This window comes from Callospermophilus lateralis, chromosome 4 (genome assembly GCF_048772815.1).
Source record: "Callospermophilus lateralis isolate mCalLat2 chromosome 4, mCalLat2.hap1, whole genome shotgun sequence".
NCBI lineage: Eukaryota > Metazoa > Chordata > Mammalia > Rodentia > Sciuridae > Callospermophilus > Callospermophilus lateralis.
Genome location: NC_135308.1, coordinates 166,369,015 through 166,396,049, shown reverse-complemented (window position 1 = coordinate 166,396,049; position 27,035 = coordinate 166,369,015). Strand labels below are relative to the sequence as shown.

The 27,035-nt window shown below is 60.3% G+C and overlaps 2 protein-coding genes across 8 annotated transcripts; both read right to left on the bottom strand.

Moving 5' to 3' along the window:
- Nucleotides 1–242: 242 nt before the first annotated feature.
- Nucleotides 243–9,674, bottom strand: Trabd (TraB domain containing). 6 transcript variants are annotated; one of them, XM_076855515.2, is made up of 10 exons: nucleotides 9,616–9,674; nucleotides 5,614–5,675; nucleotides 5,214–5,292; nucleotides 4,600–4,766; nucleotides 4,001–4,141; nucleotides 2,414–2,524; nucleotides 2,197–2,336; nucleotides 1,818–1,990; nucleotides 1,629–1,740; nucleotides 243–1,487 (listed from the first exon to the last, which is right to left on the bottom strand). In XM_076855515.2, exons 2-10 carry the CDS (start codon nucleotides 5,641–5,643, stop codon nucleotides 1,310–1,312), a joined length of 1,131 nt encoding a protein of 376 aa, XP_076711630.1. In that variant the 5' UTR covers nucleotides 5,644–5,675; nucleotides 9,616–9,674; the 3' UTR covers nucleotides 243–1,309. The 6 variants fall into 6 exon arrangements, with proteins under 6 accessions (XP_076711630.1, XP_076711634.1, XP_076711631.1 ...); XM_076855519.2 differs by lacking the exon at nucleotides 9,616–9,674 and adding an exon at nucleotides 9,198–9,409; XM_076855516.2 differs by lacking the exon at nucleotides 9,616–9,674 and adding an exon at nucleotides 5,770–5,792.
- Nucleotides 9,675–13,760: 4,086 nt separating this feature from the next.
- On the bottom strand, nucleotides 13,761–23,367 carry Panx2 (pannexin 2). 2 transcript variants are annotated; one of them, XM_076855512.2, is made up of 3 exons: nucleotides 22,912–23,367; nucleotides 15,425–16,882; nucleotides 13,761–14,673 (listed from the first exon to the last, which is right to left on the bottom strand). In XM_076855512.2, the coding sequence occupies exons 1-3, from the start codon at nucleotides 23,135–23,137 to the stop codon at nucleotides 14,195–14,197; spliced, it is 2,163 nt and encodes a 720-aa protein (XP_076711627.2). In that variant the 5' UTR covers nucleotides 23,138–23,367; the 3' UTR covers nucleotides 13,761–14,194. The 2 variants fall into 2 exon arrangements, with proteins under 2 accessions (XP_076711627.2, XP_076711628.2); XM_076855513.2 differs by having other exon boundaries at nucleotides 14,520–14,960.
- Between the last annotated feature and the right edge of the window lie 3,668 nt (nucleotides 23,368–27,035).

Below are 27,035 nucleotides of genomic sequence, written 5' to 3'. Positions count from 1 at the left end.
GGTATCAAGGGACCCTGAGCAGGCTGTTTTGGCTGGGCCCAGTCTACCTTTCTGGGTGGAGGCCTTTGCTAAATATACATAGGTGCCAGAACTGTGTCCTCTGTTAAGGTGGATGGCACATTCCCCAGGCCTCAGGCAGTGCCCTCAGCATCCTGCAGGCCCAGGGGGGTGGGCATGGGAGGCCAGGACCTCCCTGTGCCTTCACCTGAGCCCCACTTCCACACACTTCACAAAGCAGGAGCTTCCAAAATTAGAATTTATTTCAATTTCTAAGGGAACAAATCCACAAACATGAGACAGGAAGACACAGCCCAGCCAGCTTGGCAGTCCCTGTCCAGCTCAAAATGGGTGGGTTTTACCTGATTCAGCTGACAGTCAACACAGGACAAATGACCCTGGGCCCTGATTGGGGAGTTATACAGATGCTGGCCACAGCTGACCAGGAGCGCTGTGTGGCACAGGCTGACACACAGACTGTCTGGGTGTCCACCAAGAGTCAAGGTGGCCCAGGTACCCCCACTGGATGCACAGACAGCAGGTTCAAGGCCCTCCTGACCTCAAGGAGGGTGGACCTAGACAGCAACCTCACACCTGAAGCAGCCCTGGCCTGTGCCAGCCTTCAGGTTACAGCCCCCAGAGGGCTGGGTTGGACCCCAAGCTGACCCAACGTGCACACACCCACTCAGATCAGACACAAAGGAAGCCTTCCTCTTTGTCCCAGCTGGATTTAAGGCTTGTATTTCCTGACATTTGCTTCAGTTTTTGTTTTTCTTTGAAGCTAAAATTACCTGAGTGAAAAATTTTTAGACATTAAAAAAACCCCAAACACAGAAGCTCTGTAGGCAGAGATTGCAGCCAGGGCACATCCAGGTCAGCAAATCTCCCACGGAGCTGCCAGTACACAGCGGTGTGGGGCGTCTGGCCCTCGCCAAACCAGCCGGCCCTAAACCCACCGGGAGATGCACTTGGGACCAGACGCTTCTGCCAGCTGCAGCACAAGGCACAGTGAGGTAGGTACAGTCAGCAGCTCACCGGGCCCAGCCCAGGGGGACGGGTCTTGTGCACCTGGCACCTCCCATCCCGCCCCCGGAGCTGGCCTGAGTGCTGAAGCCCATGGACAGCCCCTGCGGTGTGGAGGGGGCTGCTGGGAGGCCCGAGCTCAGATGATTCAATAATCTTTTATTTGGTGGGCAGGGACTGGGGAGGGCAGCGAGGCTTGGCCTGGACCCCCATGGGGGGTGGCTTTAATGCACCTGCACCCAAGACGACTCCAGGGCGGTGCCGGCTTCTCGTCTCCCCCGCGGGCTGCCTACTGGCGCGGCCGGGCCTCAGACGCCCTCTGGAGACAGTACTGCGTAGCGGGCAGCGACAGGACCAGGCTCACGGTGCGGCGGCCCATCCAGTACAGGCCGTAGCCCAGCAGGCCGAAGAAGGCGGCCTTCAAGGCCAGCCTGGACACTCTGCCCGAGATGGACGGCGGGGGGATGCTGGGGGAGGAAGGGGGGGGGCTGGGCCTGGCTGGGGCACACGTCCCCCAGCCCCAGCCCCCCACGTGTGGGCACCAGCGTGCATTGGGGGACCCAGCGTGGCCTCCGCTGGGAGCTGCAGGGAGGGGCCTGGGCACTCACGTCATGATCTCCTGGATGTTGAGGTCGGTGCTCCAGTTCTTCTCGATGCCGGGCACATGGCCCATGCCCACGACGCCCACGACCACGGAAGGGACACACTTCCTAGGCTCGGCTGTGGGGGAGGGCGGAGGTCAGCGGCGGCGCGGGAACACTGCATCCCAGGGAGCCCCCGCCCGGCCCTCCCGCCACCTTCAGAGGCGCGTGGCAGCTCAAGGCGCCGGGCGGCCTGCCGCAGCGCGTGGGTCAGGTAGACGTCGCGCTCCGCGACGATGGTGCGGTGCAGGTCAGGGAACTCCCCGATCATCTCGGCCATCATCTGCTCCAGCAGGTCCTTCTGCTTGCAGCGCTCCACATCGTCCTTGCTGGGGGCAGAGGGCACGCTGCCAGCCCCGCAGAGATGGGCCAGCGAAGGCTGGTCCTACTGGCCCAGGGCAGGGACCACCACATTGTTTACTTGGGGTTTATGGTGGGAGGAGATTGGGGGTCCTTGTGGGAGGAGGCTCAGCTGGAAGAGGAGGCAGGAACAGCTGCTGGACATGTACATGGAGGGCCAGGTGGGCTGCCCTACCTGATTGGGTCTGACAGGAAGCACAGGCCCCAGGCCAGCTTGACCTTCTGCCAGAAGGAGAGTGCAGCGATGGCCCTCTTGAAGGTCACTGGGATGGGTCGGTCACCCAGGTGGAACTTGCAGAAAGGCACCTTACTCGCCTGGAGCAGAGGCTGAGTGTCAGGACTCATGGGTGCAGCAGCTGCCCGATCCCTTGCAGGCCATGCCTGGTACCCACCTCCTTGAAGGCCTCCCTGAACTCTCCGCCAGGGGCCATGCCCAGCTGCTCTGTGATGTGGGCAGACACCTTCAGCAGCAGCATTTGCATGAGTCCAGACATGAGTCCGTTCTGCAGGGAGAGGCCTTATGTTAGCAGGTGGCGCCCAGAGGGAGGGAGGCAGGGCAGTGCCCAACACCCTTGGGCTCCTTCCACACTCGAGGGGAGGCTGCCCTGGCAGGTAAGGAGGGTCCAGGTGGGTACCAGAGCAGAGGCATCCTGGCCTCAACAGCCACCTTTCAAACACATTTTCTTTCTGGACATTTTCTTTCTTTATAGGACAGTCAAGGGCTGGAAAGGGGCCAGCTCACAGTCAGATGGCCTGACCATGTGTGTGAGACACAAGCTGATCCTGGGCAAACAGTGATGTTCAGGGTCTCCAAGAGGCTGCCTCACTGCTCGCCACACCTGCCTGCCAAGGCCAATACGGATGGCACTATGGTCACCTGGTAGGCCATGTTCACACAGATCACAGCCCAGGCTGCCTCTGGGTATGGCCAGACCAGTGAGCTTGAGGCAGGTTGGGTACACTTAGGAGATCCCCCACCACCCCGAAAATGGCAGGACCACGAGGCTCTGGTCCAAGCCTACTGCCCTGGGTGGATTCTACCTATGAGCTGCTGGTAGACTGTCCACATCCCAGCAAGGTTGGCCTTTGACCCCTGGAAGGTGCCTGGAGCCCTGGGGATGTTCTGCTGACAGGAGTGTCCTTGCTCACCTGGGGCTCAGGCCACACCAGGAGACTCACAGGAATCTAGACCACATGGTACCAATCTGACCTCCAGAGAGGTTGAAGGCTGAGCCCGCCAAATGCTCTGGACACCAGGACACAGGAGGCGCTCCATCCCGTCAGCAACATGTTTGTGTTGTCACATTGTAGCTGGGGAGACTGAGTGCTCAGACTCCCTACAGGACTGAGGTGTGGCTGGTGCTGGCGTCTCCCAGACCCTGACTCATGCCTCTTTCCTCTGTGCCCAGCTGCAGCCATGTGCTTCCTAGCAGATTACTGACCCTCTCTCTGGGGATGGGATGGGTGCTAATGATCCCTGGCTGGAGAGGGAACCACCTCTCTTACGATGGCCTGTGAAGGTCCGCTGTGACTTCCCTCACTTGGGGGGGCACCAGGTGAACAGCAGGCCAAGCTGTCTGGGATACCCCTGGAGTGCAAGCTGGCTGCAGCTGGGTGTATGGTGCTGGGCTGCCCCCAAGACACACACACGAATGAGAAGCAGTGCCAGATGAGGGCCATGTAGCCACAAGGTGGGGCACAGGCAGGCCAGATGCTGCTGAGATCCTGACATCAGGAATCTTTGCCTTAGGGTCAGATCATCATCTACCTTATCCTTCCTCATCTGAAACTTGATAGAAATGCCTCCTCCTCTCCACAGCCAAGGTGGAGGGTCAGAGTAGGCTGGGTGCTGATCAGAAGCCAGGATGCAATACACTTGGGACCCTGGCCCTGAGCCCAACACCTTCTCTGCAGGGAACAGGGCAGCCCCGCATCCCCATGTAAACCTGGGAGGCCTCACCCACCACCTGCCTGCGCACCTGCCTCACAGCCTGCTGCAGCTTCTCTAGGCTGACCTCCCGGGCCTCACGCAGCAGCGTCCTCTCGTCCATCTTCAGCATGGACACACGGTATTGGCAGAGCTCCACCACCACCACATCAGGCTGCACCTCCCGGATGGTCTGCAAGGTGGGTCACCTCTCTCCTAGATACATGCTGGCCACCACAGGGCAGGGCCCACACCCAGACCAAGCCCCCTCCCTCCCAGAGGTGGCCAGAAAGGCACTAGCCTGGTGCCAACACTGTGCTGTGGGGGACAGTTTACTTCTTTAAGCAACAAATAAAGTCATGGCTCTAGATCCTCAGCACCACATAAAAATAAACAAGTAAAATAAAGGCATTCTGTCTATTTACAACCAAAAAAATTAAAAAACAAATAAAAATAAAGTCATGAAGCAGGTGGGCTTCTAAGGGAAGAAAGCACAGGGCCACAGTGAGAGTCCACCTTCTAATGACTGACGTCGAAGCACAAACTTCCACTGCAGTCCTGGGGCTCAGCCCACCCAGACCTGCATCCAGGCCTGTGGGGGTGACCCTGGAGAACAGGCCAGGGCAAATGACGAACAGAGGTGGTACTGACCTTCACAACATCCCGCTTGCTGTCATCACTGAAGTGGGCAGTGCCCACCACATACACCCGGCTCCCATCCTCAGCCACCAGCTGGGTCACAGTACGAGGCAGGTTGGGCTGCTCTCGCCGCCGTTTCAGCTTCATCTCCAGGAGCAGGTTGAAGGCATCCACGTCAGCTACACCAACAGCAAAGGCCACAGTGGGATGAAGCCAGCACTGCAGGCAAGTGTGTGTGTGTGTGTGTGGGGGGGGGGCGAGCCTCCTGGGCACATCTACCCATGGCTGCTCCTGTGATTGTATGGGCATCTAGGCTACATCTGTCCCTCATCCCTCCCAGGCTGCTACAAGGGATCACCCAGGGCAGGTGACAGCAAAGGGACCAAGTGTCCCAGCCACTGCTCAACTCCAACTAGGGTTGGATTGGGTAAAGGACAGGGGCTCCGAGCAGGCAGAACTGGGGCACAGCAAGAAGGGGCTCCTGATGCACTCAAGAGCTCCTTCCACTCCCTGGTGGGCCAGGGACGCCTGCAGCTGCCAGGCTCTCAGCAGTAGCCAGGCCAGCTGCCTCCCCCAGCCTAGGGGCCCACCCCAGGAAATGCGCCAGGATGCAAGGGAAGACATACACAGGTTCTGGGGTTCTCCGGAAAGCACCCTGGGCACTGACCCCGAGGCCCCTGATGTCAGGACGGGCTCCCCATCAGCCTGTGGGTGGAGGGAGAGTTCCAAGCTGGGTGATTGTGTTCCCTGAACTCTGGCCTCCAGAGTTCAGATCAGGCTGACCTCTGCCACTGAAGGCCACCCCCAGGCCAGCCCGTTACAGGGACCTTCCCCTTGGGGGGTTTTCCTGCTGGACTCTAGAAAACCCAGTGGCTGTGCCAAATTCTTTGCAGAGAAACAGCTGGAGTGACAGAGGCCACACTGGGGTGGGCAGTGTGCCTGGGATCTCCCACCGAGCTGAGCTGCAGCAGCACAAATGCTGCAGACCCCAGGGTTGTTCAAGAAGCGCCCAGCAACCCCCCTCACCTCCTGAGGTGGCTGCTCCTCCACCTCCATGGCTGGGACTTGGCTTCCTGACCGATGGACGCCTGAGGAGATAGGACATGGTCCTCACAGAGGCCCCAGGACAGGGCTCAGGGCTCTTGGCACAATGGCACGGGAGTAGGACCTGAGGCTTCCCACCTTGACACTGACTACTGAAGTCTAGGGTCTTTTCAGGTGGGGCCTGGCTGGGGAGAGGCCGGCAGCCTTGATGAACAAAACAAAAATAGCAAGCAGGGCAGGCACACAGGAGACCCCGCCACCCCCAGCACTGAGAGCAAGCGGGAGTGGATCAGGTCAGGTAGTACCAAACTCCTGAAGTCCATTTCAGGACACAGCAATGTGGTAATCACTGCAAAGAAACCTTCAATCTCTTTTAGTAATGGCAGCGTGGGTGGTGACAACAGTACGGCTGTCCGTCAGACAGCTATCATCCTTAGATTACCATTTCTTCAGTTTAAGACAAACAACGCAGAAGAACCTGCCTTAGAAATGCTGACAAGGGACCTCGTGTGGTGGCACACACCTGTAATACCAGCAACTTGGGAGGCTGAGGTATGAGGACTGCAATGGGCAACTTAGGGAAACCCTGTCTCAAAAAAAAAAAAAAAAAAAAAGACTGAGGAGGCAGAGCACCCATGAGTTCAATCCCAAGTACCCTGCCACTCCCACAAAAAAGAATGCTGACAAGGCCTAGATTGGTGCCACGTCATGGTTTCACAGTGTCCCTCAGAAAGGTACCAGGAGCTCTAGGAATGAGGGGCTGGAATGTCAGACAGCAAAGGGGGACAAGCAGAACACCAGTCAGACCCATGCCTGAGGTGACTGGGGCCATGGTGGAGACCAGTGTCATGCTGAGTGCTGGCCACATGCCCTGTCCCTTCGTGTTGCTCTTCCTGGACCTGCTCAGTGGACTTCATGCACTTGCTGGTGGAAGGAAGCTCCACCACCTGGCAGAGCTATTAACATATCCAAGTGTCTTCCGCTCATAGTGCTGCAGGAGTGAGAACTGACGTGACAGGGACACCTGGCACACAGTCACAGGCAAGACTCACGCCACGGCTCACTGCCAGGGAAAAGACTCAGGCAAGTTGGCTGAGGGCAGTGCAGAGCTGAGTTTGGGCCCCAGCTTGCGAAAACTGTTTAAATAAGCTCTTTCCACTGGAGAAATCTGGCCACTAGGTGTTGTAATGCTAAGGAACCAGAACATTCCACCGTGATGTCAGCTGCGGCAGGAAGCATGGTTCCACGGTTCTGTCTCCAGACCATGTGTATGTGTCAGAAGTGTGTGCTGAGGGGAATGTGCCTCAGAGGCCACGCTGGGGTCAGGTGCTGGTGGACAAGGCTCCAGCCCGCAGATGCTGGGATCCTCTGCGCTTACACCTGCCTCTGCATTGTCACATGCTTCTCAAAGCTTTCATGATAAAGAAGAAATGAGCAGCGAATGGACACAGTGCTCTCTCAAGCTCTTCCCCTTGGCACGCTAGGGCCACCCCACTGTGGTGAGCACAGAGAGCCTCCGTGGCACCTGGCTGAACTGCTGAGCCAGCACAGCACCTCTGAGCTCAATTCCTCATCTGCAACAGGCAGGAACTCGATGAAGCACCTGGGTGGACAGGGTTCTCTCTAGATGTAATCGAATACCTGATGTGGTGTTCAGGGACGCAGACATGCCCTGGAGCTGAACAAAAGGAAGGCCATTCTAGGCATGGCTGGGCCTCCTGGAAGAGGAACTGCCATGGAGAAAGGGGCAGCAGAGGGCAGGGCAGGAAGCTACTAGAGCCAGGGTGGAGGAAGTTCAGTTGAGACTAAGGGAGACAGACCCCAGGCTGGCCTCTGAAACCTAGTCCTCGGGTCCCTTGAAACCACTAGTCACTGTATGAGAGAGGGGAGTCCACACCACTGCATGGCTGTGTGCCACTCCCCTGCACCTGGGCTTTCAAGCCTGGAAACTGCCTTACCCTGTGGGTGTTATAAGGGTCAGCATGTCTGGGAAGGACCATTGTTGGCTCTGGGTCTGTGCACAACTAAGGTTTCTGCCAAACTGTACAGGCCTTGGCTCATCTGAGCCTCACCCCTAGGGACCTCCTCCTTCCCTTCTTTAAAGTGCTTCATCTATTCAAAGCACTGACCAAAACACAAAAGGGAGAAGTGCCAGGAGGATTGGGGGAGCCTGCCTTCCAGGGCAGTGTGGCTAGCTGGAAAAAAGAAAGCAGAGGGTGGAGAGCAGATAGAGCTGGGGGAGAAGACCCCTCAGCTCCAGAGGAGCAGCTCAATGGGGAAATGGGAGATGACCATCCTTAATCCAGCTTAATATGCGGAAGTAAACAGCTCTTATTTATCAGCAGAACAAGGTTGCCAAAGCATGAAGGAAAAAAACTTCTTTAAAAAAGCAAACAAACACCCTCTGCAGCTGGGCGGGAGGACGTGGCACCACCAGCAAATGGGAGGGGACCACGTTGCCTCAGCCTGCCCTGCCCTCCCACGGGTGTGGCAGACAAGTCTGTGGTCAGCCTGCCCAGGGCACGCCTGAGCCTGAGGAGGACAGTTCGGCCTCTAGGGTTGGAGGAATGACTCCAAGGCTGCTCTGGAGAGGCCCAGGACTGCAGCAGGAATGGGTCTTGCCTTGTTCTCATAGGGGCTGTTGGTCAGAGGAGTCTGTCTGGCCAGGAGCCAAGCCTTAAGCCCCATGATGACCAAGCTACAGAAATGCAGCACCAGGGCCACTGAGGCTCCCAGCCCTAGCCCCCCTGCCGCCACCCACCAAGGGCAGTACTGCCCAGCGTGGGACAGTTAAGCAGGAAGGCTACAGGCGCAAGGTCTGTGAGTCTGAGCATCTCTCTCTGATGTGAACACACACACACACTTCCCCAAACTCTGGTTTCCATACTCTTAGGTGTGATTTCAGCAGGTTGCTGTGCTCCCCTATCAGCCACCATATCTCTAGTGGGGAGCAGAGCCTGGCTTCCACTTTCCTGTGCTTTCTGTCCTTTTGAGACAGGTTCCAGTCCTCCCTGGAGCCCAGCAGACCACTTGCTGCTACCCTCAGGGGAGATAAATGCCTTCTCTTCTCCCCAATTCCCCGGCAGCTTGCAGGCAGTTTCCGGGCCCTATTCCTGGCCACACCACCAGGCTAGTGTGCTGCGTGGGACTTCGGTCAGATGTCCCCAGCCAGCTCTCCCTACAGAGCAGGACTGGGGTGGGAGATGGACACGGGGTGGGAGATGGACACGGGGTGGGAGAAGCCTCCTGCAGAGGCTGGAACTTCCGCCCAGCGAGGCTCCCAGAAAAGGAGCCTCTGATCGACACAGCCTGTGTCGCCCAGAGAGGGCCATCAGCTTCAAGGGCAGGTAAGGCGGCTCTCGTCTGGGCCCCTGGCGCTGCAACCCTGCGCCCCAGGTCGGAGTAACAGGATCCAGGGTGGGACGCAACTGTCCACGCGGCTGCCGGCTGCAGTGCGTGGCCACACCTACCGCACTGCCCACCGCACGGCCTGGCAGCTGTCCCTCCCGGTCCCATTACTAGGAACGGAACCGCGTCCTCCCGAAACCCACACGCTCAAGTCCTACCGCGGAGACGGACGCCTGTTAGGGGCAGGGCCTTCGGGGAGCCCCGGAGGGCGGGACCCCACGTGGGGCTGGAGCCCCGCCGGGCCGCCCAGGACCGGGGCTCGGGCTCCAGCCTCCAGCCTCCAGCCTCCAGCCTCGGACAGCAACAAACGCCGCCGGCTGAGGTCCCGCCCCGCCGTCCTGCCGCGGCCCCGCGCCCTCGGACACCCAGGCCCGCCGGGCTCCCGCGCGGGCGGCCCGGGAGGCGCCTCCGGCCCAAGGCCGCCCGGCCCCTCGGCGGCCCCTCGCAGGCAGGCCCGGGAGCCGGGCTCGGCCGGGGCAGCCCGCGCCCGCGAGGCGCCGCACTCCGCCCGGGGGCCCGACGCGCGCGGGGGCCGCAGACTGCGCCCGCCGCCCCGCCCGCCCGGCCGCCGCGTACCAAGCAGTCGGCGGCGCTCCGCAGCCGCCTCATGCGCGCCGCCGGACGGGCCCGGGCGCGCGGCACGCCGGGAAGCCTCCCAGGGGCCCGCGCGCCGCCCGCCCGCGCTCCCGCCTCCCGAGCGCACGCCGCGCCCCCGGGTCCTAGCGCGCCCGTCTCCCGAGCGCACGCCGCGCTCCTCCCCGCGCCCCCAGGTCCTAGCGCTCCCGTCTCCGGAGCGCATGCCCCGGTCCTCCCCGCGACCCCGCGTCCTAGTGCGCCCTGCCGCCTGGCATTTCGCCCTCTAGCGCACGCCACAACCTCTCGTCCCACGTCCCCGGGGCCTAGCGCCCACCGCTGGGTGTCCCCGTTCTCTTATCGCGAGGCCTCGCCAGGCTCCGAAGAGCCGGCGCCTTTGCCAGGTCTGTGCGATGGGGCAGTGTCCACTGGGCGTCCACATGACGGCTTGGGCTCAGTGACTTTGGAACCGAAGCGTTCTGTGAGCCATTAATGGGACAGGAGAGAGACTTGATCGCGGGGGTGAGGTCTCGCGCCCACAAGGCCTCCACCTGGCCTCCTGGGACCCAGCGCGCAGGCAGGGATGGGCCGGCAGGACAACGGAAGCAGGGGCCCCGACCAAGCCAACCACCCCGCATTAGGACCGTGGGGGGTCAGGTCCCAGACTCTGGCAGCTGGTCGGGTGGGTGCCTATCTTCCCGCCCAGGCGCTGGTGAATGGGCGGAAGAGGCCAGGGGGTCCGGGAGAAGGCATCCTTCTCTCCACTTGAGTGCCCCAGGGCAGGCTTGTCATTGACTGCCCAGAGCAGGTCCTGGTTTGATGACCCACCAGGCCCCAGGTGGGAGTGTTGCCCTGTCCAGTTCCCAGGCCCCAGCCCAAAGCTTCTAAAGAGCTGACCCTGGTGATGTGTAGATGTCACAGGTTCCCATGTCTTGAGTATGGGGGTGGCCACAGCGCTATATCACTGTGGGAGATAATGCTGCCCATGCTGCACTAGGCAGGTCCCCTGCAGCAGACTGCCCATACAGGAGGCCACCCTCCTCCCTCATACAGCTTTCTGGGTCCCAGAGGGCCTGACCTGACCCCCTTGGTGGAAGGACACCAGCTCAGCCATGGCGCTGGTGCTCTCCTCTCCACTCATTTTGTGTTCTTGCACCTGGACTTTATCCTCATTTCTGCCTCTCTGCCCACCAAGGCCAAGTTCCGAAGAGAGCCGAAAGTACCAAGGGGTGGGTTTGGAGCACCAGCAGAGACCACCAGCTGCACCCCACTCATTTGGCAGGCCCACCGAGGTCACCCTGAGGCACCAGGGTCTGGAGTGTTGAAGTTCCCAGCTCTAGGTTGGCGTGGTGGGAAGAGGCCTGGGACTCAGGCCTGGCTACCTGGATGGGCTTGGGGTTCTCCCAGAACACGTCCTCTTCAGTAGGAGGAAATGTGCACCCTTTGCCCTGCTGTCTCTGCTCAGGACTGGAGGGAAGGGGACCAAAGAGGGGAAGGCAATGCTGATCCCTTGGCAGCCACAGGGTGGCCTGCGGGGAGAGGAAGGTGCCTGAAACCCTAGCCCCTGGTGGGTGGTGGGAATTAGTACCGCCCTCTGATCACCCGCAGAGGCCTGTGCTCAGTCCACACTCTGCATGGCTGAGAGGCCAGAAGCAGGAGAGCAGAGCGGGAGTCCATGCTGGCAGGGCCTGGGCCTCCCTGCTGTGGCTGTGCTTGGAGAACAGCCAGCTTTAGTGTTGTCACAGCCTTTCTGAGCATGCTGCTGGGGGCGGGTCTATCCTGACACTGTGGGCCCTCAGCCTGGGTGGCTGTCCACTGAAGCTCCCTCTGTTCACCCAAGCATCCAGAGGGGGGGCTTCTTGAAGTGAGCTGTGGAGGGTCTTCGGAGGAGACTGAGGGAGAGGGGTCCACGTGGCCCTAGGAGCAGTGACCAGGACTTGTACCAAACCAGAGGGGCCCTTGGGTCCTTAAGAAGAGAAATGAACTTGGCTTGAAACTATTTGCTAGTCTGGGGAGGGAAGGCCCTCCTGGGTCCCCAACCAGATGCACACGCAGAGGAGTTTGGTCTGAAGTGGAGCAGGATCAATCATCCCAACCAGATGGAAGTAGGAACCTGGTCACAGGCAAGAGGAGGAAGTGCTGGAGGAAAGGCTGGGCTCAGTCTCTCCTGACCCCAAGGGGCCAACAGGACCCTTTCCTTCAGGACTCTGGCCGTCTGATTTAGGGAAGATGGGGTGGCCCACGGGGACACAGCCAGAGGACAGGTCTGGGGGGCAGGCAGCAGCATCCCCAGCACTCGCAGGGCCTGGCTACTTGTACAGGATGCTGACGGGTGACCCTTCCCCTTGCAGAAGGTCAGCCTCGCACAGAGGGCCACGGGTTCACAACACAGAACTCTTCCCAGACGGGACTGGCTCTGAAGTGCCCTGAAGGCTGTGGCCCAGAGCACTGGTGGGCAAAACAGCTGCCTGGTCCCATCAGACTCCAAGGATCTCCTGTGTCCACCTCTGTTCTGCTTGAGCTCAGGGGCTGGTATGCAGAGCCCCTGCCTGGACACTCTGTGGCCAGTGACATTTCCCTTCACTAGCCAGGAAGCAAGGCCTGCGAGGCAAGTGCAGGAGCTGGACTCGTGTGCACTGCCCAGATCAGTGGGCTCCCAGGTAACTCGGGGACATGTCTGCATGCGAGGGTGAGGGGACAGGAATGAGGCCAGCATCAGTGAGCTTCCTGGGGTCACCTAGCTGCCAGGTGCGGCTTGCCATTGTGCAGAAGTGCTGGGAAGTGAGGGCTGAGCCAAGGGGCCAGGACCTGGTATCCAGGAGCAGCAGCCTGGAGGCAGCTGTCCAGGCAACAGGGTGACTTCCCTGAACTGTGAGACGCTGAGTGCCACCCTGGAGGCAGGCCAAGGGAAGTGTCCGGGTCAGGGGAGGCAGGCTCTCAGGGGACAGGGTGCATAAGCCACACCTTTTGTTTTCTGCACCCTGAGCTGGGCTGCCCTGGACAGGCTGCCCCTCCTAGGGCTGGCTAATTCTGGGACTGGCCAATGACGTCATGTCCAAATCACCCAACCTGCGCCCCTCTATCTGCATGCCCATGTGGGGCCACCACCCACCTGCCCAGTCACCCCAGGCAGCCAGGGACAGCTCTGTGTCCAGCACCTGCTGAGGGTATTCAGACTGGCTGACCCTAAGCCCCCTACGTGCCCTGCCTGCTCCTTCCTGTGGAGGCCACAGTGGGGGTGCTGCCCGTCGCTCCCTCTGCCTGCACTGACCCTGGTACTTCCCTGAGTGGCCCTGTGTGGAATGGGGAGCCCCCTCCTCTGGGGTCTGTTAACAATAGACTGTCTTTCAATGGCCGGTGTTTCCTGTTCTGCTGACCTCACCACACCTGAACAGTAATAAAAATTTTAAGCATTCTGAGAATAAAACCTGTGTTTTAAATGAATGTGGACTCTAGCCTGGTCCTCATGCCCCTCACGCCTGGGCTTGGGATGTGGTGGCTGCATACTTGGCCACTGAAGTTGGAGGGTGGACTATCCTGACTCATGGGGACACTGGGTGTCCAGGACTGTTCAGAGAGGTACCTGTTAGAGAGCCTCCGGAAGGCCTTGGCCAGGGAGCAGGTGGGTACCCTCTGACCTCAGCAATCTGGGGCTGATACCTCCCACTGCCCATGGATTCTGGCCCCATCTGCCCCAGCCATCTGCCTCCAAGGAGCCCACAGGTCCAACCTGCAGGGAATGTGGCTCCCCCAAACCCTGGACTTGAGGTGGCAGATGCCCTGCAGGGGACCCCTGACAGGATGAGCACCCTTGCCCACAGCAAGGGCCCCTCCTCCTGGAAGCTGTCCTGGGTCCTGCAGCTCCGTTCCTCTGGCAGTACACCTGGCCCCCTGCTTCCAAGCATCTGACCTAGGGGACGTCTTCCCTCAGTGTGGGAGCCCCGATTTGTGCCTGTGCCCAGGGGCTGAGTCCAGTGGCGACCCTCCAGGAGTGCCCTCCACATGCTCCTCAATGCCGTGGCCATGCTCCCCTCCTCACACTCTGGGCCCTTCAGGTGCCCCCATGATGATGCTGACAGGCTGTGCTGGGGGGTGGGCAGGTGGCGCCAGAGGCAGGGAGGCGGACTCGGCAGCAGCACAGGCGGTTATCAGAATAATATTTATTGATATGCTCAGTGCTACCTTGTTGATACTGTCACCGGCCACGGTGGCTGAGGTAATAGGGACGGGGCCAGCCGCGGCCTGGGCTCCCCTGGAAAGCCGCATGGGCCTCACTGGCAGCTGGGGCCCAGGAGGGGCGTGGTTATTGCGTAGGAGTCCCTCCCTGGACGCCTGCCCTGCCCTCCTGCTCACATGCACCAGGCACTCCTGCAGACACACCTGTTCAGCCTCGCCCACACACTCACTCAGTTCACTCACCCACACCTGCACCCACGCTCACACCATCTCTGCTCACACTGTCACACACACACACCCTCTGCTTTCAACTCACCCTAAGTCTCCTGATGACAATATGCTCGTCAGTTACAGTAGCCATAGTAAAATAAACTGTATGTCAGGCTTTGAGGAAAGTGCATGTTGATCAGACCCAGGGTGGCCCGGGCCCCCACCTGAGGGCATCAGGTCCCTGCAGGGGCAAGCCCTGGGCCGGTGATGCCTGGGGAGTGGCTCTGCAGCTGGCACCTCCTTCCCCAAGTGTCCTCCTGGCTTGCTCTGGGTTGGATCCGGGCTGGGGGCACCGAGTTGTCGTGCCACAGCCTTGGTCCACAGCAAAACTGACTAAAAAAATAAACTCTTCATCTGGCAGCCCAGCACCCCACCTTCTGCCCAATCCGCCCACGCACCTGTGCCAGCTCGGGCCCACTGGGAGGGTGCTGAGCCCCGCAGCATGCGATGGGAGACTGGGGATGTGGGCTGCACTGGGTGAGCGAGGCCATGTCCACTCGGGGCTGGACATCCCTTGCTCATGCAGAGGGCTTTCACGGGCTGGGGTGTCCGGTGCCCTCAGAACTCCACAGTACTCACAACTGTTCTTGGCTCGTCGAAGGTGGCGATGAGGATCTGCTGGGGTGGGGGGATGGTGATGAGGTCGCCCATGTCTGGGGGCACGTGGGGACCCCCTTCCTCCTCCTCCCGAGTCTCGTACAGTGTGTTGATGTGGAGCAGGGGGTGAGTGGCGTTTCGGCTCAGGATGGCAAGGGGGTCAGCCTTGCCCAGGCTGGCTGGTGACAGAGGGCCCGTGGCAGGGGCTGCTGGGGACGAGCAGACATGAAACGGGCCACCAGAGGGGAGCCCTGCGAGAGCTGGCTCCGTGGGGTAAGGAGCCTCCTTCTCCGGGAGTGGAGCATCTGCAAACAGCCAGGTGTACAGGCACCTCACACTCTAGTCCCACCAGCTGCCGTGCCCTTCCCCATGCCCTCCAGGGCCTGCGGAGAGGCTCCCGGCTCCAAAGCATCCCAGAGGGGCTGGCCCTCCCCAGGCCTGCAGAGGCAGCCTGCCCCCGGAACACGGTGCCTTCATCTGCCTGAAGCACCTCTGCGGCCAGGGGAGCTGAAGTCCACTGGGGAAGAGCAGCCTTCAGTCCCGAGCCCAGCCTGCCTTCTCAGGGCTGGGGAGGTCCTCCAAGCTGCGGACAGGCCTGTGCCTCGCCCTTGCCGCTAACACAACTGTGCCCTCCTTAGACCCAGCCCATTCAACCTCTCCTGGTTCGCCGGCTGCCGGCCCCCAGCACCTGCTTCCCTCCTAGGCTCCCTGTCCGGGGCTCTGTGGGGTCCACCCTCCTTCTCCCACCCAAGACCACTCTGTACCCTACCTTTGGTGGGTGCCTCGGCCAGGCCCAGCCCGCACTCCTCTGCCTGGGACAGAAAGCCGCCTTCCTGGCTCCGGGAAGCGGGCAGGGCAGCGGGCACTGCCTCAGGCTTGGCCTTCTTGGTGCCCAGGATGTAGGGGTGAACATCCAGGGAGAAGTGGCGGGCGTGCTTCTTGTCAGGGGCAGGGGGCGGGGCCGGGCCTGCGTCGCCCCCGCCCCCCTTGTAGTGGTGGGCAGCACGAGCTCCGGCGTCCAGCAGCGGGGCGATGAGCGTGTCTGTGGCCGTCTTCCTGCGCACCGGCTTGGGCTTGTCGGCTTTGCTGTTCTCCACCCGCATGATGGCCAGCTGCTCCTTGAAGGGCTGTGGCAGCGGGTTGCTGGTGGGGATCCACTTCATCTTCTTGCGAGGCCGCTTGACCACGGGAGGCTCGGCAGAGCCGTCGGGCTCCGCGGGGTTGGCGCTGGGGTCCACAGTCTGGATGCCGGAGTCGCGCACGGTGGGCGTGGCGTCGTGGTTGGACTGGGCCAGGGCGGCCAGCAGCTGCCGCACCACGTTGTCATACATGAGGTCGCTCTCGTTGGTGATGAAGTCCAGCCGGTTCAGCGACTTGATGTGGTCGCGGTTCTCGTTGCAGAACATGGCCAGGATGTTGATGTCGCAGAACTGGGAGCGGCGCCACTGCCGGCGAGTCTTGATGCCCACCTTGTGCAGCTTGTCGAAGATGAAGTTGCTCTTGCGGAAGATGAAGAGGTGGATGAGGTTGACGAGGATGATGAGGTTCATGAAGCAGAGCAGCACGATGTCCACGCCCGCGATGATCCGCTGCAGCTGCACCGAGGGCAGCTTGCAGCTGACGCGCACCGCAGGGCCCCCGGCCCCCGCCGGCCCATCGGGGGAGGCGCCCAGCGCGCAGGTGAACTCGTTCTGCTTCTGGGTGGCGTAGTAGGTGCACAGGTAGGAGATGGGCACGACGCTGAGCAGCAGGATGAGCACGTGCCGCGCGAGGTACAGCTTGGCCAGGAAGTTGCTGCGGCCCCGGCGCTCCAGGTACTTCTCGAACAGGTTCTGCTCGGGGCTCTTCTCCTTCTCGGCGTTCTCGATGATCTCGCGCTTCTCGCGCTCCGTGATGCCGGGCCCCTTGGACTGGATCTGCTTCTCGATCTTGGGGGCGCGGCCCTCCGCCGCCCGGTGGTAGCAGTTGTCGATCTCCTGCAGCAGGAAGTTGAGCTCAGAGGTGAGGCGCGTGGAGGCGAGGAACTCCCAGCCCAGCGCGGGCACGTACATGATGGCGGCGAAGGCCAGCAGGGCGTAGGGCAGGAACTTGTGCTCAAACAGGGAAGGCCACAGGCTGGCGTCCACACCGGGCAGCGCGTCCCGCAGCTCCGTCCAGCAGTAGCCGCGGGCGTACAGCGCCTGGTCACGAGTGAAGTTGTGCGGGGTGTAACAGTAAATGGGTTCCTCTGGGGGCAGAGAGGAGACAGAGGTGGGACTGGCCTGGTGGAGACAAGGGCTTGGGGCAAAGGGCACCGGGGGCCCACTCCTGCACCAGCTGCTGGCCTCAGTACTGCAGTCCTTCCCACATAGCTACTGGCTTTGTGCAGGGATGCTGTGCCCCAATGGACCCGCCCCCACTAGCTTCTCCCCATCTTCTGATCACCATCTTATCCTGAATCCCCCCACAAGGTGGTCAGCCCTGCCTCTGCCAGCCCCGGGTACTGGCCTATCTATATGTTGGTCTCTAAATGCCCCAGAGACTGGGCACAAGGGGAAACAGTCCCAAAGAGAACAAGACAGGCCACACCACTTGGCCATCTTCCAACACCCCAGCTCAGCTGAAACCCAGGTCCTGGCTGCTGGCCTGAGCATCCAGGGAGGGACTCACCCCCTTTTTGTTTTGTACTAGGGATGTTCTGAACCCAGGGGCACTCGACCCCTGAGAGACACCCTCAGCTCTTTAATTTTGATGCAAGGTCTCACTGAGTTGCTGAGGCTGGCCTTGAATTTGTGATGGATTCTCTTGCCTCAGTCTCCTGAGTGGCAGAGATTATAGGTGGGTATGCGCCACCAAACCTGGCCAGGGACCTGACTTCACACCTGCCACTGTAACTGCAGTCCCATGGTCATTGCTGCAGGGCACCTTTCCCCCAGGAGCCTGTCTGCCGGATGTCAGTACAGCCTACAGCTCGGGTCTGCCCATGCAGGGATTCTGGATTTTGAGGCTTCTTGGGAGTGGAGCCTTGAGGCTCAGAGCCTGAGGCCCCTAGCCAATGTGCGTCCAGGCCGGGCTCCAGTCTCCTCCCACCCCCTTCTGCACAAGTGGGACTGGCACCCTCAGGTACCAGGGCAGGTGAGCTCAGAACCACCATGTTATAAGGCTTGCACATTCAGCAGCCTGTGGGTGCCCAGCCTTTGAGTTGCACCCAGAGGGAGACTCAGAGACCCCAGCTCTCTCTAGGAAGACCACCATCCACTGTTGCAGCTGTTCAGGGACCCAGGGAGCTAGGAGCAGTGGCTGGCTACATATCTGGGCACAGAGACCCCACGTCTTGCGGGTGCCTCCAGCCCTGGCCTCCACTCAGCAGCAGGCCCCCTCCAGCCCTCCAGAACCCAGTGCAGATCCCGTGGTTGCCATCATTCTCACCAGGGGTGTGTCTTCCAGTCCACACAGAAAGGACCCAGGTGGGTCCACCAAGGGTGGTTTCAAAGACAGGGCCCAGAGACTCTATGGGACAGTCCTGGGGAGCTGTGGGGGGTTCTAGGGAGGCGTGGGTTGGGCAGAGGGAGCCCTGCTTAGATGGGGTGGGGGCCAGGGTTCTTTGAAGCAGCTGGCACCACATCCTCATGAGATGGGAGCCTGGACTGTCCCCAAGGCCTGAGTTCCCTGAGGACAGGTGTCCAGACCAAGAGCCGAGCTGAGTTCAGAGAAAAGCAAACAGGGAAAGGGCAGAGGGATCAGTTCTTTTGGTTGAAAAAATATCATTTTATTCCCTTTTGGTCCCGATCACCAATCCCAGGAGCTGTAGAGAGGTGGATATTCTTCTCCCTGGGGCATGCACCCACCCTGTGGTGACACCCTGTGGTGAGGCCACAGGGAAACAGGCTCTGGGATGGGGGTGGCCCCCAACCCCTGAGTGGCTGGAGCAGTGCCTCTGGGGCACGGTGTGGAGAGCCTGCCACCACCTCCCTGTCTGCTGGGCAGTGGCAGTAAGGGAGACAAGCCCCACTTGCCACTCTGCCCATTTCCTAATCTGCTCCCCAGGACCATGCAGGTGAGAGGCCTGCCCCAAGGTTCACATGGCACAGGAATTAGGGGCTACCCTCCTCCTGAGGGGCCTGCACCTACGGAGGTACCCTGTGCTCCCTGCAGTGCAGCAGTTCACCGAGGTGTGCAGAGCAGGGTGAGGTGGCCCTGCAGAGCCACTGAGTGAGGCAGTGGGACTGGGGCGCAGATGCCCAGCCTAGAAGGCAGCTGCCAGACCCTCCAGGGGACCCCCTGGGATTTCCCAGGGGCCCTGTGGCCCCTGCTGGGCCAGGGAGATGTCTGGGGGAGACACAGGCCTGCCCAGCCCATAGACAGAGGCAGTTCTGGGCAGCCCTTTCCCTACAGGATAGCATTCTATGGGCCCTGGCCACGGGCATCGTTGCCCCTGATGAGGGGACACTGGGATTCCCACCCAAGAAGCTTGCTTGGTAACCAGGCACCTGCCCAGCCTGTTCAACTGACCTGGGGACATGGGGCCCAGTACAGTGCCCGGGAGCCTAGTGCCTGATGCAGCCCCAGAGAAGTCCGCACACACCCATGTGGCCACTGCTTGGAAGCTGTCCCCGGGCTCACGCTTGACAGTGTCCTTCCCAGACCTCCACCACCCAGGCTGAGTAACAGGGATCTGGGTGGGATGTGTGATCCTACGGTCCCCGGGGGAGGGTGCTGGGGAGGGCTGGAGGAGCGGCAAGGGTGCCAGAGAGGGAGGTGCTGCTGGACAGAGGGGAACACAGTGCTCCTAGCAGCTGGAAGCGGAGGAACAGACCTGCTCTGGAAGGACCGGGCCCACGGCGTAGCCCCAGCCCCTGCGCCTCACTCAGATTCCCGACTGCAGAACTCTGAGGCGGCAGTTGTTGTTTTTTTCTTTTTAAGTCCTGGTGGTGGGATCCAGGGCCTGTACATCCAGCAGGTGCCCCCCGCCGGGCTACGTCCCACCCAGCCCCTTCTTGCCACAGCTGAGTGAATGCCCAGAACTGATCCCCACAAAAACAAGGCCCCAGATGCTGGGCCTGTAAGGGGGCCCCACTGGGGAGGAGAGGGCTCACCCTCAGAGGTGGCGGAAAAGAGTGGGCAAGTGGGCGCTTACCCTGGAGACCCAGCCCCCCTGGGACCCTGAGGCAGAGAGGCCCCGGCTGCCGGTGCAGGCCCTGGGCAGCCTACACTTAGATCCAGGCAGACCCCTGGTGCCTCTCCTGAGAGGGAAGTCAGAGCTGAGAAGAGAACACCCCTGGGGTGGGCTGGGCGGCTCACCCAGGAGACCCTGGGGGCACTGCACACTTGGGCCTGGTGATGTGTTCAGGAAAGCAGGCGGCCTCCCTCAGGGCCTCAGCAGCATCTGAGGAATCTGGCGACCCCTGGCTCTCCCCTTTCAGTGTGTCTGGGCTCTGCCCACCTGATCCCCCACTCTATGCCATCCCCAGCAGAGAGTCCAGGGGAGGGACGGAGCGGGGGAGAGTGGGATTTCATGGCAGCCCTGGCCCACCACCCGCTGGTCTTCAGGCAGGGGCATGGGGTCTTCCAAAGTCCACCTCTACCTTGAGCTCTGCGCAGTGGTGAGCAGCTGTGTTGCAAGGCAGGGCTTGTCCTAACACAGCAGAACGGGTTGTACCCAGGGCCGGGACCCCCCAGGAGGGCAGGCTAGGCCCTGGCGCTGGGATGGTGCCAGGCTGATGAGCACTGGCCATGTGCTGCCACACTAGGCCCTGTCTCCACTGCACCTCTACAGGTCACGGCACAGGCCTACTCTGTGTCCCTGGTGCACAAACCAGGGACACAGGACATGGGTCTCAGCATCTTGCCTCAGCCAGAAGGGTTGATGCCCACCCACTGAAACGCCCAGCCAGTAGGGCTGAGGGAGCCTCCGGTGCTCACCCTGGTGGCCCTGTGCCTGCCTCCTCAGGCTCAGGTCCTGGCAGACAGAGGCAGACACAGAGCCGAGACGCAGCCCCACAGCCTCTCAGGGCAGTCACACCTCAGAACCCTGGCACAGGTTCCTGGTGCTCTTGTCCAGAGCAGAAAGTGGGGGGTCTCTAGAGAGGCCAGAGCTTCTGACCATACCCTCCACCCCACCTAGCCCAGGAGTTCCCACGAGTGGGCAGGGGCCCCCCAAGTCCACCCAGGTCGTATGTGGTTCCCACCTGGGTGGTACCACAACTTCCCTTTTGTCTGGGGACCCTGGATGGTTTCAGGCTCAGTGAGACCCTGATCAAAGCCAGCAGGAGAAGCAGCCAGTGCTTTGTGGTCGAGCTTGGAAGACATGGGTTCACGGGCCTCCTTCACTAGCGGAAGAGCAGTTCAGAGAGCCCTCCCAGGCCCATGCCCTGGAGTGACCTCGCAGGCCGGGCACATTCTGCTGCTCAGAACTCTACCTGTCTGTGCTGGAGAGGCACTGGGACCCCTCCTGACACTGCAGTGGGCCCCGAATGGCAGTGGGGGAGGGCCAGGGCATGTGGTGCCCAGGTGTGTCTGTGTGCAAATGCAGAGGGTCTGAAGGGGCAGGCCCTGGGGTCAGGGATGCACTTGGAGCCTGCCAGCCCCAGGCCCAGCTGGATATAGGGGTGTGCTGATGCCCCAGAGATGGGGAGCTGGGCTTAGCAGTGTCAGAACATGGAGCCCCATGCAGAGTGTGCACCTGAATCCGCGTCTGTCCTAGGAGGCTTGTCCATCATGGGTGGAGCTGACCCCCTAGCCACATGTCTGCACACTATGCGGAAACAGCTTTTGCAGGTGCCACCGAAGTGAGATGAAGTCATTGTGGAGTAGTGTCTGTGACTGTGTTCTTGTATCACTGGGAATTTGGTCCAGGAGAGATGCGGTGGAGTTGCCTGGGCAAGGACAGTCATAGAGCTTGGGTGCCACAGCTACAGGCAGGAAACTCCAGAAGCTGCAATGGCAGGCAGTGTCCTCCCCCAGAGCCTCAGAGGGAGCCCAGCCCTGCTCACAACCTAGAATTTGGATTTCTGGTCTCCAGAACAATGAGATATAAGTTTCTGTTTTTTTATGACATCCAGCTGTGATACGGTTACTACACTGTGTCCCGAGACCCCTTGGGGCCTCGGTGAGCACTAGGGCATGACCTGAGGCCCCACCGTGGCTGTGTGCACACTGACTGGATCTCAGTGTACTGGATTCCTGTCCAGCCTGCAGGAGCATCTAGTCTTGAGTTGGTCTTTGACAACAGTGTCCAAGGAAAGAGACCAGCAGAGCCCCCTGCACCTGAGTGGGCTTCTTAGGCAGCCTGCACAATGACCACCACCAGGCCTGGAGTCCAGGGGTCAGGGTCTCCTGAAACCCGAGGCATTTCTAGAGGTTGGTGAAGACCCAGGTGTAAAGGCAACACCTGTCCCTGTGGCCCAGTGTACACAGAGGACACAGCTCCTAAGTGATGCACAGGAACTCCAAAAGCCCTCTCACCGTCACACACTGGCCCCTGGGGGCCATAAGCACTTCCGGGGACAGCTGGGCTGAGGCCTCCTTGTCTCCATCCAGCCCCAGGTGGTGCAGCTCCCCCAGCACCTGGGGACTAGCCCAATGCCCTCTGTCCAGTTCACTTCAGTAGAGGCTCACGTCAGTAGGAGACCCCACTGTGCACCTAAGCACCTCTGAGGGTGACCTGTGGCCCCTGACACTCCCTAGCACATAACCAGGTCTTGGTTCTGCTGGTAACACCTTTACATCTCATGGATCCACTCTACCATGAGTGGACCAGTCCCTCCCTCCTCCCTGGCCAGCTTGGACCATCACTTGGACCAGCCTGATGTTGCCTCCCTGGTGCACCTTGCCTGGCCTCCTCTGCTGCAGACCTACAGAGGATCTCTGGGTCTGTCCCTGAGAGACCCGGGTTCCTCTACCCTCCTGGCCAGGAACAGGGCTCCACAGACCCCCCCAGCAGTTGGGGTCCCCACCATCCCTTCCCAGGGCTGTCTGCCCTCAACGCCTATAAGATCATTTTCTGGTGTTCACATGGACACTTCAACATCTCAGACCCCACGTCCCTTTCACATCTGAGCCCAGCAAGTGAAGGGCAGGCCTAGTCCTCCCGGGGCTTGAAGCTGAAGAAATGCAAGGTAAAGCAGCAATAAACAGAGAGGGTCTCAGGACAGCCCTGCCGACAGTGCCGGGCAAGGTGGGTGCGGCCTGGCTGGAGTGAGCGCCGGGGCGTGCGGGGGCGCGGGGAGCACCCAGCGCCGGACACTTGCGGACGCGCCGCCTCCCGCGCTGCCTCACCTGCGAAGTTCTTGGTGAAGACCAGGGTGACCAGCAGGATGGGCACGAGCACGGTGCCGATGGTGACCACGCGGTCGAACGGTAGTTCCAGCTTGAGCTGCAGCAGCAGCGCGGCCAGCGCGCCCGCCTTGTCGTCCTGCGCGCCCGGCAGGATCAGCTCCCGCAGCTTCTCGCCAGCCAGGAGCGCGGTCGCCATGTCCGCCGACTGCTCCAGGAGGTGGTGCATGGGGGGCGGGGGCGCGGCCCTGCGGGGCGCGGGCGGGGGGCGCGGGCGGGCCCGCGGCGGGAGGGGGCGCGGGGCGTCGGGATGCTGCTGGCGCGTGAGCGGGTGGGCGCGGGAAGGGGCGGCAGCTGGCGCCGGGGGACGGGGCAGCGGGGGCGCGGGGCTCCGGGACCGGGAGGTCAGTGGGGACGCGGCACCTCGCGGGGCTCGGGGGTCCGCCGCCCCGCGGGAGGGGTCGGGCCGCCGGGGCGCAGGGCCGCCGCCGCCCCCGCCGCCGCGCTGCAGCCGGCCCGCGCCCTGCGTCCCTCCCGGGGGCGGCGGCGGCTCTCCAGCCCGGGCCGCGCGGCCCGCTCCCGCCCGGGAGGGGGCTGTTTACCTGCGGCAACTCCGCGGCGTGGCTCCGCCCCCACCCCCCGCCACGTAGATGCGGCGCCGGCGATGACTTGGCAAAAAATATTTAAATTAAAAGAGCGGAGTTGAGGTGCCCGGCCCCTGCGCCTCGGGATGGGCCGAGCCGGGCTACCCTGCCCTGGGCGCGGGCGGGGGCGCGCGGCGGAGGCGGGGGACGCGCGCTGGGCTGCACCGTGGCGCCGCGGGCCCCCGGGGTCGGGTCGCGCCCGGCTCCGCGTCCTGCCACCTCGGCTCTCCAGCTCCCAGCCCGGAGCCGGTCCGGCCTGGTTTGCGGGCATCGGCAGGGAGACCGGGCCTCCGCTTCCCCTGCTGGCGCCGGCACGCGGACACTATGGGGCGCCCTCCCCAGCGTCTTCCCTCTCGCACGACCCTCCACTGCAGCAGCCATCGCCCCCAACTCCAGGCCTCCGGGTCCACGGCGGTGGTCCGATGTCACCCGGTGTGGGTCCCCTTGCTCCTCAGCCCCGCACCTCCGCCCCACCGCGCCATCGGCTGTCGCCCGTGCTCTGGGGCTGCCTTGCCACCTCTCTGACCCTCATCCGACATCTGGAGCCATCCAGGCCCGCTGCTCCCTCGGGAGCGACGGACAGCAGGCCCATTTGTGGGTTTAGCCTTGGGCCCGGGGCTGCCCCTCTGCCCTGGCCGCCTGCAGGACTCTCTGCTCAGGTCTTCCGCTGCTGCCCCCGCCCTCAGTATTTGAAGTGTAGTGTGCCTGGGGTTTCCACGTCCTGCAGGAATCCATCCAGCACACCGGGAGCCGGCCCACCCCCCGGGGATGTTCTGGAGGGGATGTGCGGTGCCCAGCCTGCTCCCACCCCCTCCCGGCCTGGCCAGTTTCTGGACCTTCGACCCTCTCTGCCCCCCAAACCCTGACCTCTGAAGGATGTGCTCCTGCTTCTGCAGCCTGCTTTCTCCACGATGAGTCAGCTGCTTCTAGCACCCTCCCCCAGGTACCCCAGACACCCCCCCGCACAGTCACCCTAAAGCCCTCTGAGGACTCCGGGGTGGGCTGCCATGCTTCCTAGCATCTACTCCCAGGTGCAGGGTGTAGGTCTTCATCCTCTCCTGATTACTGGGGCAGTAAAGCTGACCGTGCCTCTGAACTCCCTCTTTCCCTGGCAGTTTGCAGTTCTTCCCTTTCCATACATGCCCTTTGTTACCAGCTGTAGACCCCTCCATGTCCTTCTGTCTGTTGGCCTTATCATCCGTGGGGTCTGAATGGAGATCGCTAATTTTGATGGAGTCAAAACCATCTTTTTTTTTTTTTTTTTTTTTTTTAAATAAGGCTTGTAGTTTTGGATTTTCTTTCTGATGTCACAAAGGTATCTGGTGTCTGTCCAGGGGAGTGATAGTGTTTCAGTCATTCAGTGACTTCAGAGAGAATAAGTATTAGAAAACAACCTTGCATTTTGAGGCAAATCAGTTCAGTTGAAGTAGTTTGTAATTTGGAGATTTTTACATGATTCTACCATAAAATTTCAATCCAAAAAAATCCCATGGAGTATGTTACCAATTTGACATAAATCTTTAGCTGGAAGAGTATTTTCATGTAGGAGTGCAGCTTACTTTTCCACAAAATGAGCTAGTTTTCTCAATGCCAAGGAAGCAAGCACCCTCTTGCAGATCCCTTTCTCAGGCATTGGCCATGCATCCTAGATGGGTCTCTGTGTTCTTGGTCCATGTGCCTGGCCCTGTACCTCTGTTTGTATAATGATGGCTTGGTAATATTCCTTAATCTGTAGTGGGCAGGTATCTCCATTGTTCTTTTTAAATATTGATGTGGGTATACACAGATTTTATTTTTCATATGTGTTTTAGAATGATCTAGTCAAGTTTCTGAAAAATCTAGCTGGAACAATGAAATTATCTTGAATGTATAGATTGAGGAAAATTGAAATATGTACTGTCATACTATCCATGAACATAGTACATCTCTTGCTTTATTTAGATCTATCATGTAATAGAATCAAAATGCTTCCTACATGAAGGTCTAACTGCATTAGTTCATCAGGTCATTTCCTAGATGATGCACTTTTTCTCTAATAAAAGGCATCCTATTCTTTTAAATATTTTTTGGTTTTAGGTGGACACAATATCTTTATTTTTATGTGGTGCTGAGAATCGAACCCAGTGCCTCACGCATGCCAGGCAAGCGTGCTATCACTTGAGCCACATCCTCAGCACAAAAGGCATTCTATTTCTGTTATGCATCTTGGTTGATGATTCTGGCATAAGGGAGGCTGCTGATTTCCAGATGAACTCTGACCTGGTATGCCAGTGGCAGAGTGGATGCAGTTGTTTTGGCCTAGAGCAGCATCCGGAGCATAATAGATGCTCAGTAAAAACTAATGGTAAATGTGTGGATGGGGTCCTGTGTCCCTAAGAGTTGCTGGATGGTTACCATCTTGACATCTAGCAGAGGAAGCATGGAATCCTGGGAAAGGGGCACCTGGCCAAACTGGAACTTGGGCCTCAAGCTCTCTGTCTTTGCCACCCACTGCAGTAGCCACCTTGAAACCTCATCCCCAGAGAGGGGCCTAGGTGGGAGTGGGGTAGGAGCCAGAGCCAAGGTCCTTGATGGCACCCTGGTTAGGGGCTCAGATCCTGCAGGGACCCCTGGTGCCCAGCCTCTCCGCTTTGTGGTCCTCCCAGGAGAAGGCATGAGGGACTGGAGAGTGGGGTCCATGTCTGCCTCTCACACTAAGGCAGCCCAGACTGCAGGGTGCTCTCCCCAGATGCTATCTGGGGAAGGAACTGCACTGGGGAGCAGCTTGTCCTTTCTCTTGGGGATATGTTAACATGTGGCATTGACCAGCAGGTGCCTGACTGGTTGAGGGAAAAGTACTACAGCAAAATATTCATCCCATCTCTTATTTAGGTGAAGAGGGTCTCTCAGCTCTTCTATCCATGAGGATGGAAGATGGGAAAACAATGTCACGGCAGCCTGTCTCATTGCAGCCCTACACAACACCCTCCATGAGGTCATGAGTGCCTGCCAAGAAGCCTGCAGCCCACTGAGGGCTCTGCTTCCAGTTCACCTTCACCTCATGCTCAGTTACTGGTGAAATACGGCAACGTGTGTTGTTTTGATTGTGTATTTAGAATTAATTGTAAGGATGATCCAGATGAAATTCTTGTTTACCATGCTCAGCCGCAGGGTTTCACAAATTATGACAATGACGTTCTCAGTGTATGTGTATATTGTCTCCAAAAAGCAGGAGAGGTGAGCTAAGACATGGGCAGGAAAGGCCAGGCCAGGCCCCCAGGTTTTCAATGGTCTGAACAGCACAGGGTAATTCCAGCCCTCCCCTGTGAACCCCAGGACGGCTGGGGGTTCTGTCCCCATTGTGCTCACTGTGGAATGCTGTCCACTCTCTGGATAGGCAGCCAGGTGCCGAGCAGGGGAGGAGTGGTGAGCAGCACTCCATCCTTCAAGCTTCTGTCTCAGGCCACGTGCCTTCTACTCTGGCCCCACTGGCTGAACCCTCAC

Bases quoted from the DNA above. Each gene is read 5' to 3' on its own strand.
- Trabd (XM_076855514.2), bottom strand. From the start codon at position 9,648: ATGAGGCGGCTGCGGAGCGCCGCCGACTGCTTG. The intron at 1,741-1,817 runs GTGGCGGGAGGG...CCTCCCCCACAG, and splicing joins GCTGCCACGCGCCTCTGAAG to CCGAGCCTAGGAAGTGTGTC. The intron at 1,488-1,628 runs GTGAGTGCCCAG...TTCCTCCCCCAG, and splicing joins AACATCCAGGAGATCATGAC to CATCCCCCCGCCGTCCATCT.
- Panx2 (XM_076855512.2), bottom strand. From the start codon at position 23,137: ATGCACCACCTCCTGGAGCAGTCGGCGGACATGGCGACCGCGCTCCTG. The intron at 16,883-22,911 runs GTGAGGCAGCGC...CTCTGCCCCCAG, and splicing joins CTTCACCAAGAACTTCGCAG to AGGAACCCATTTACTGTTAC. The intron at 14,674-15,424 runs GTAGGGTACAGA...CCACCCCAGCAG, and splicing joins GGCCGAGGCACCCACCAAAG to ATCCTCATCGCCACCTTCGA.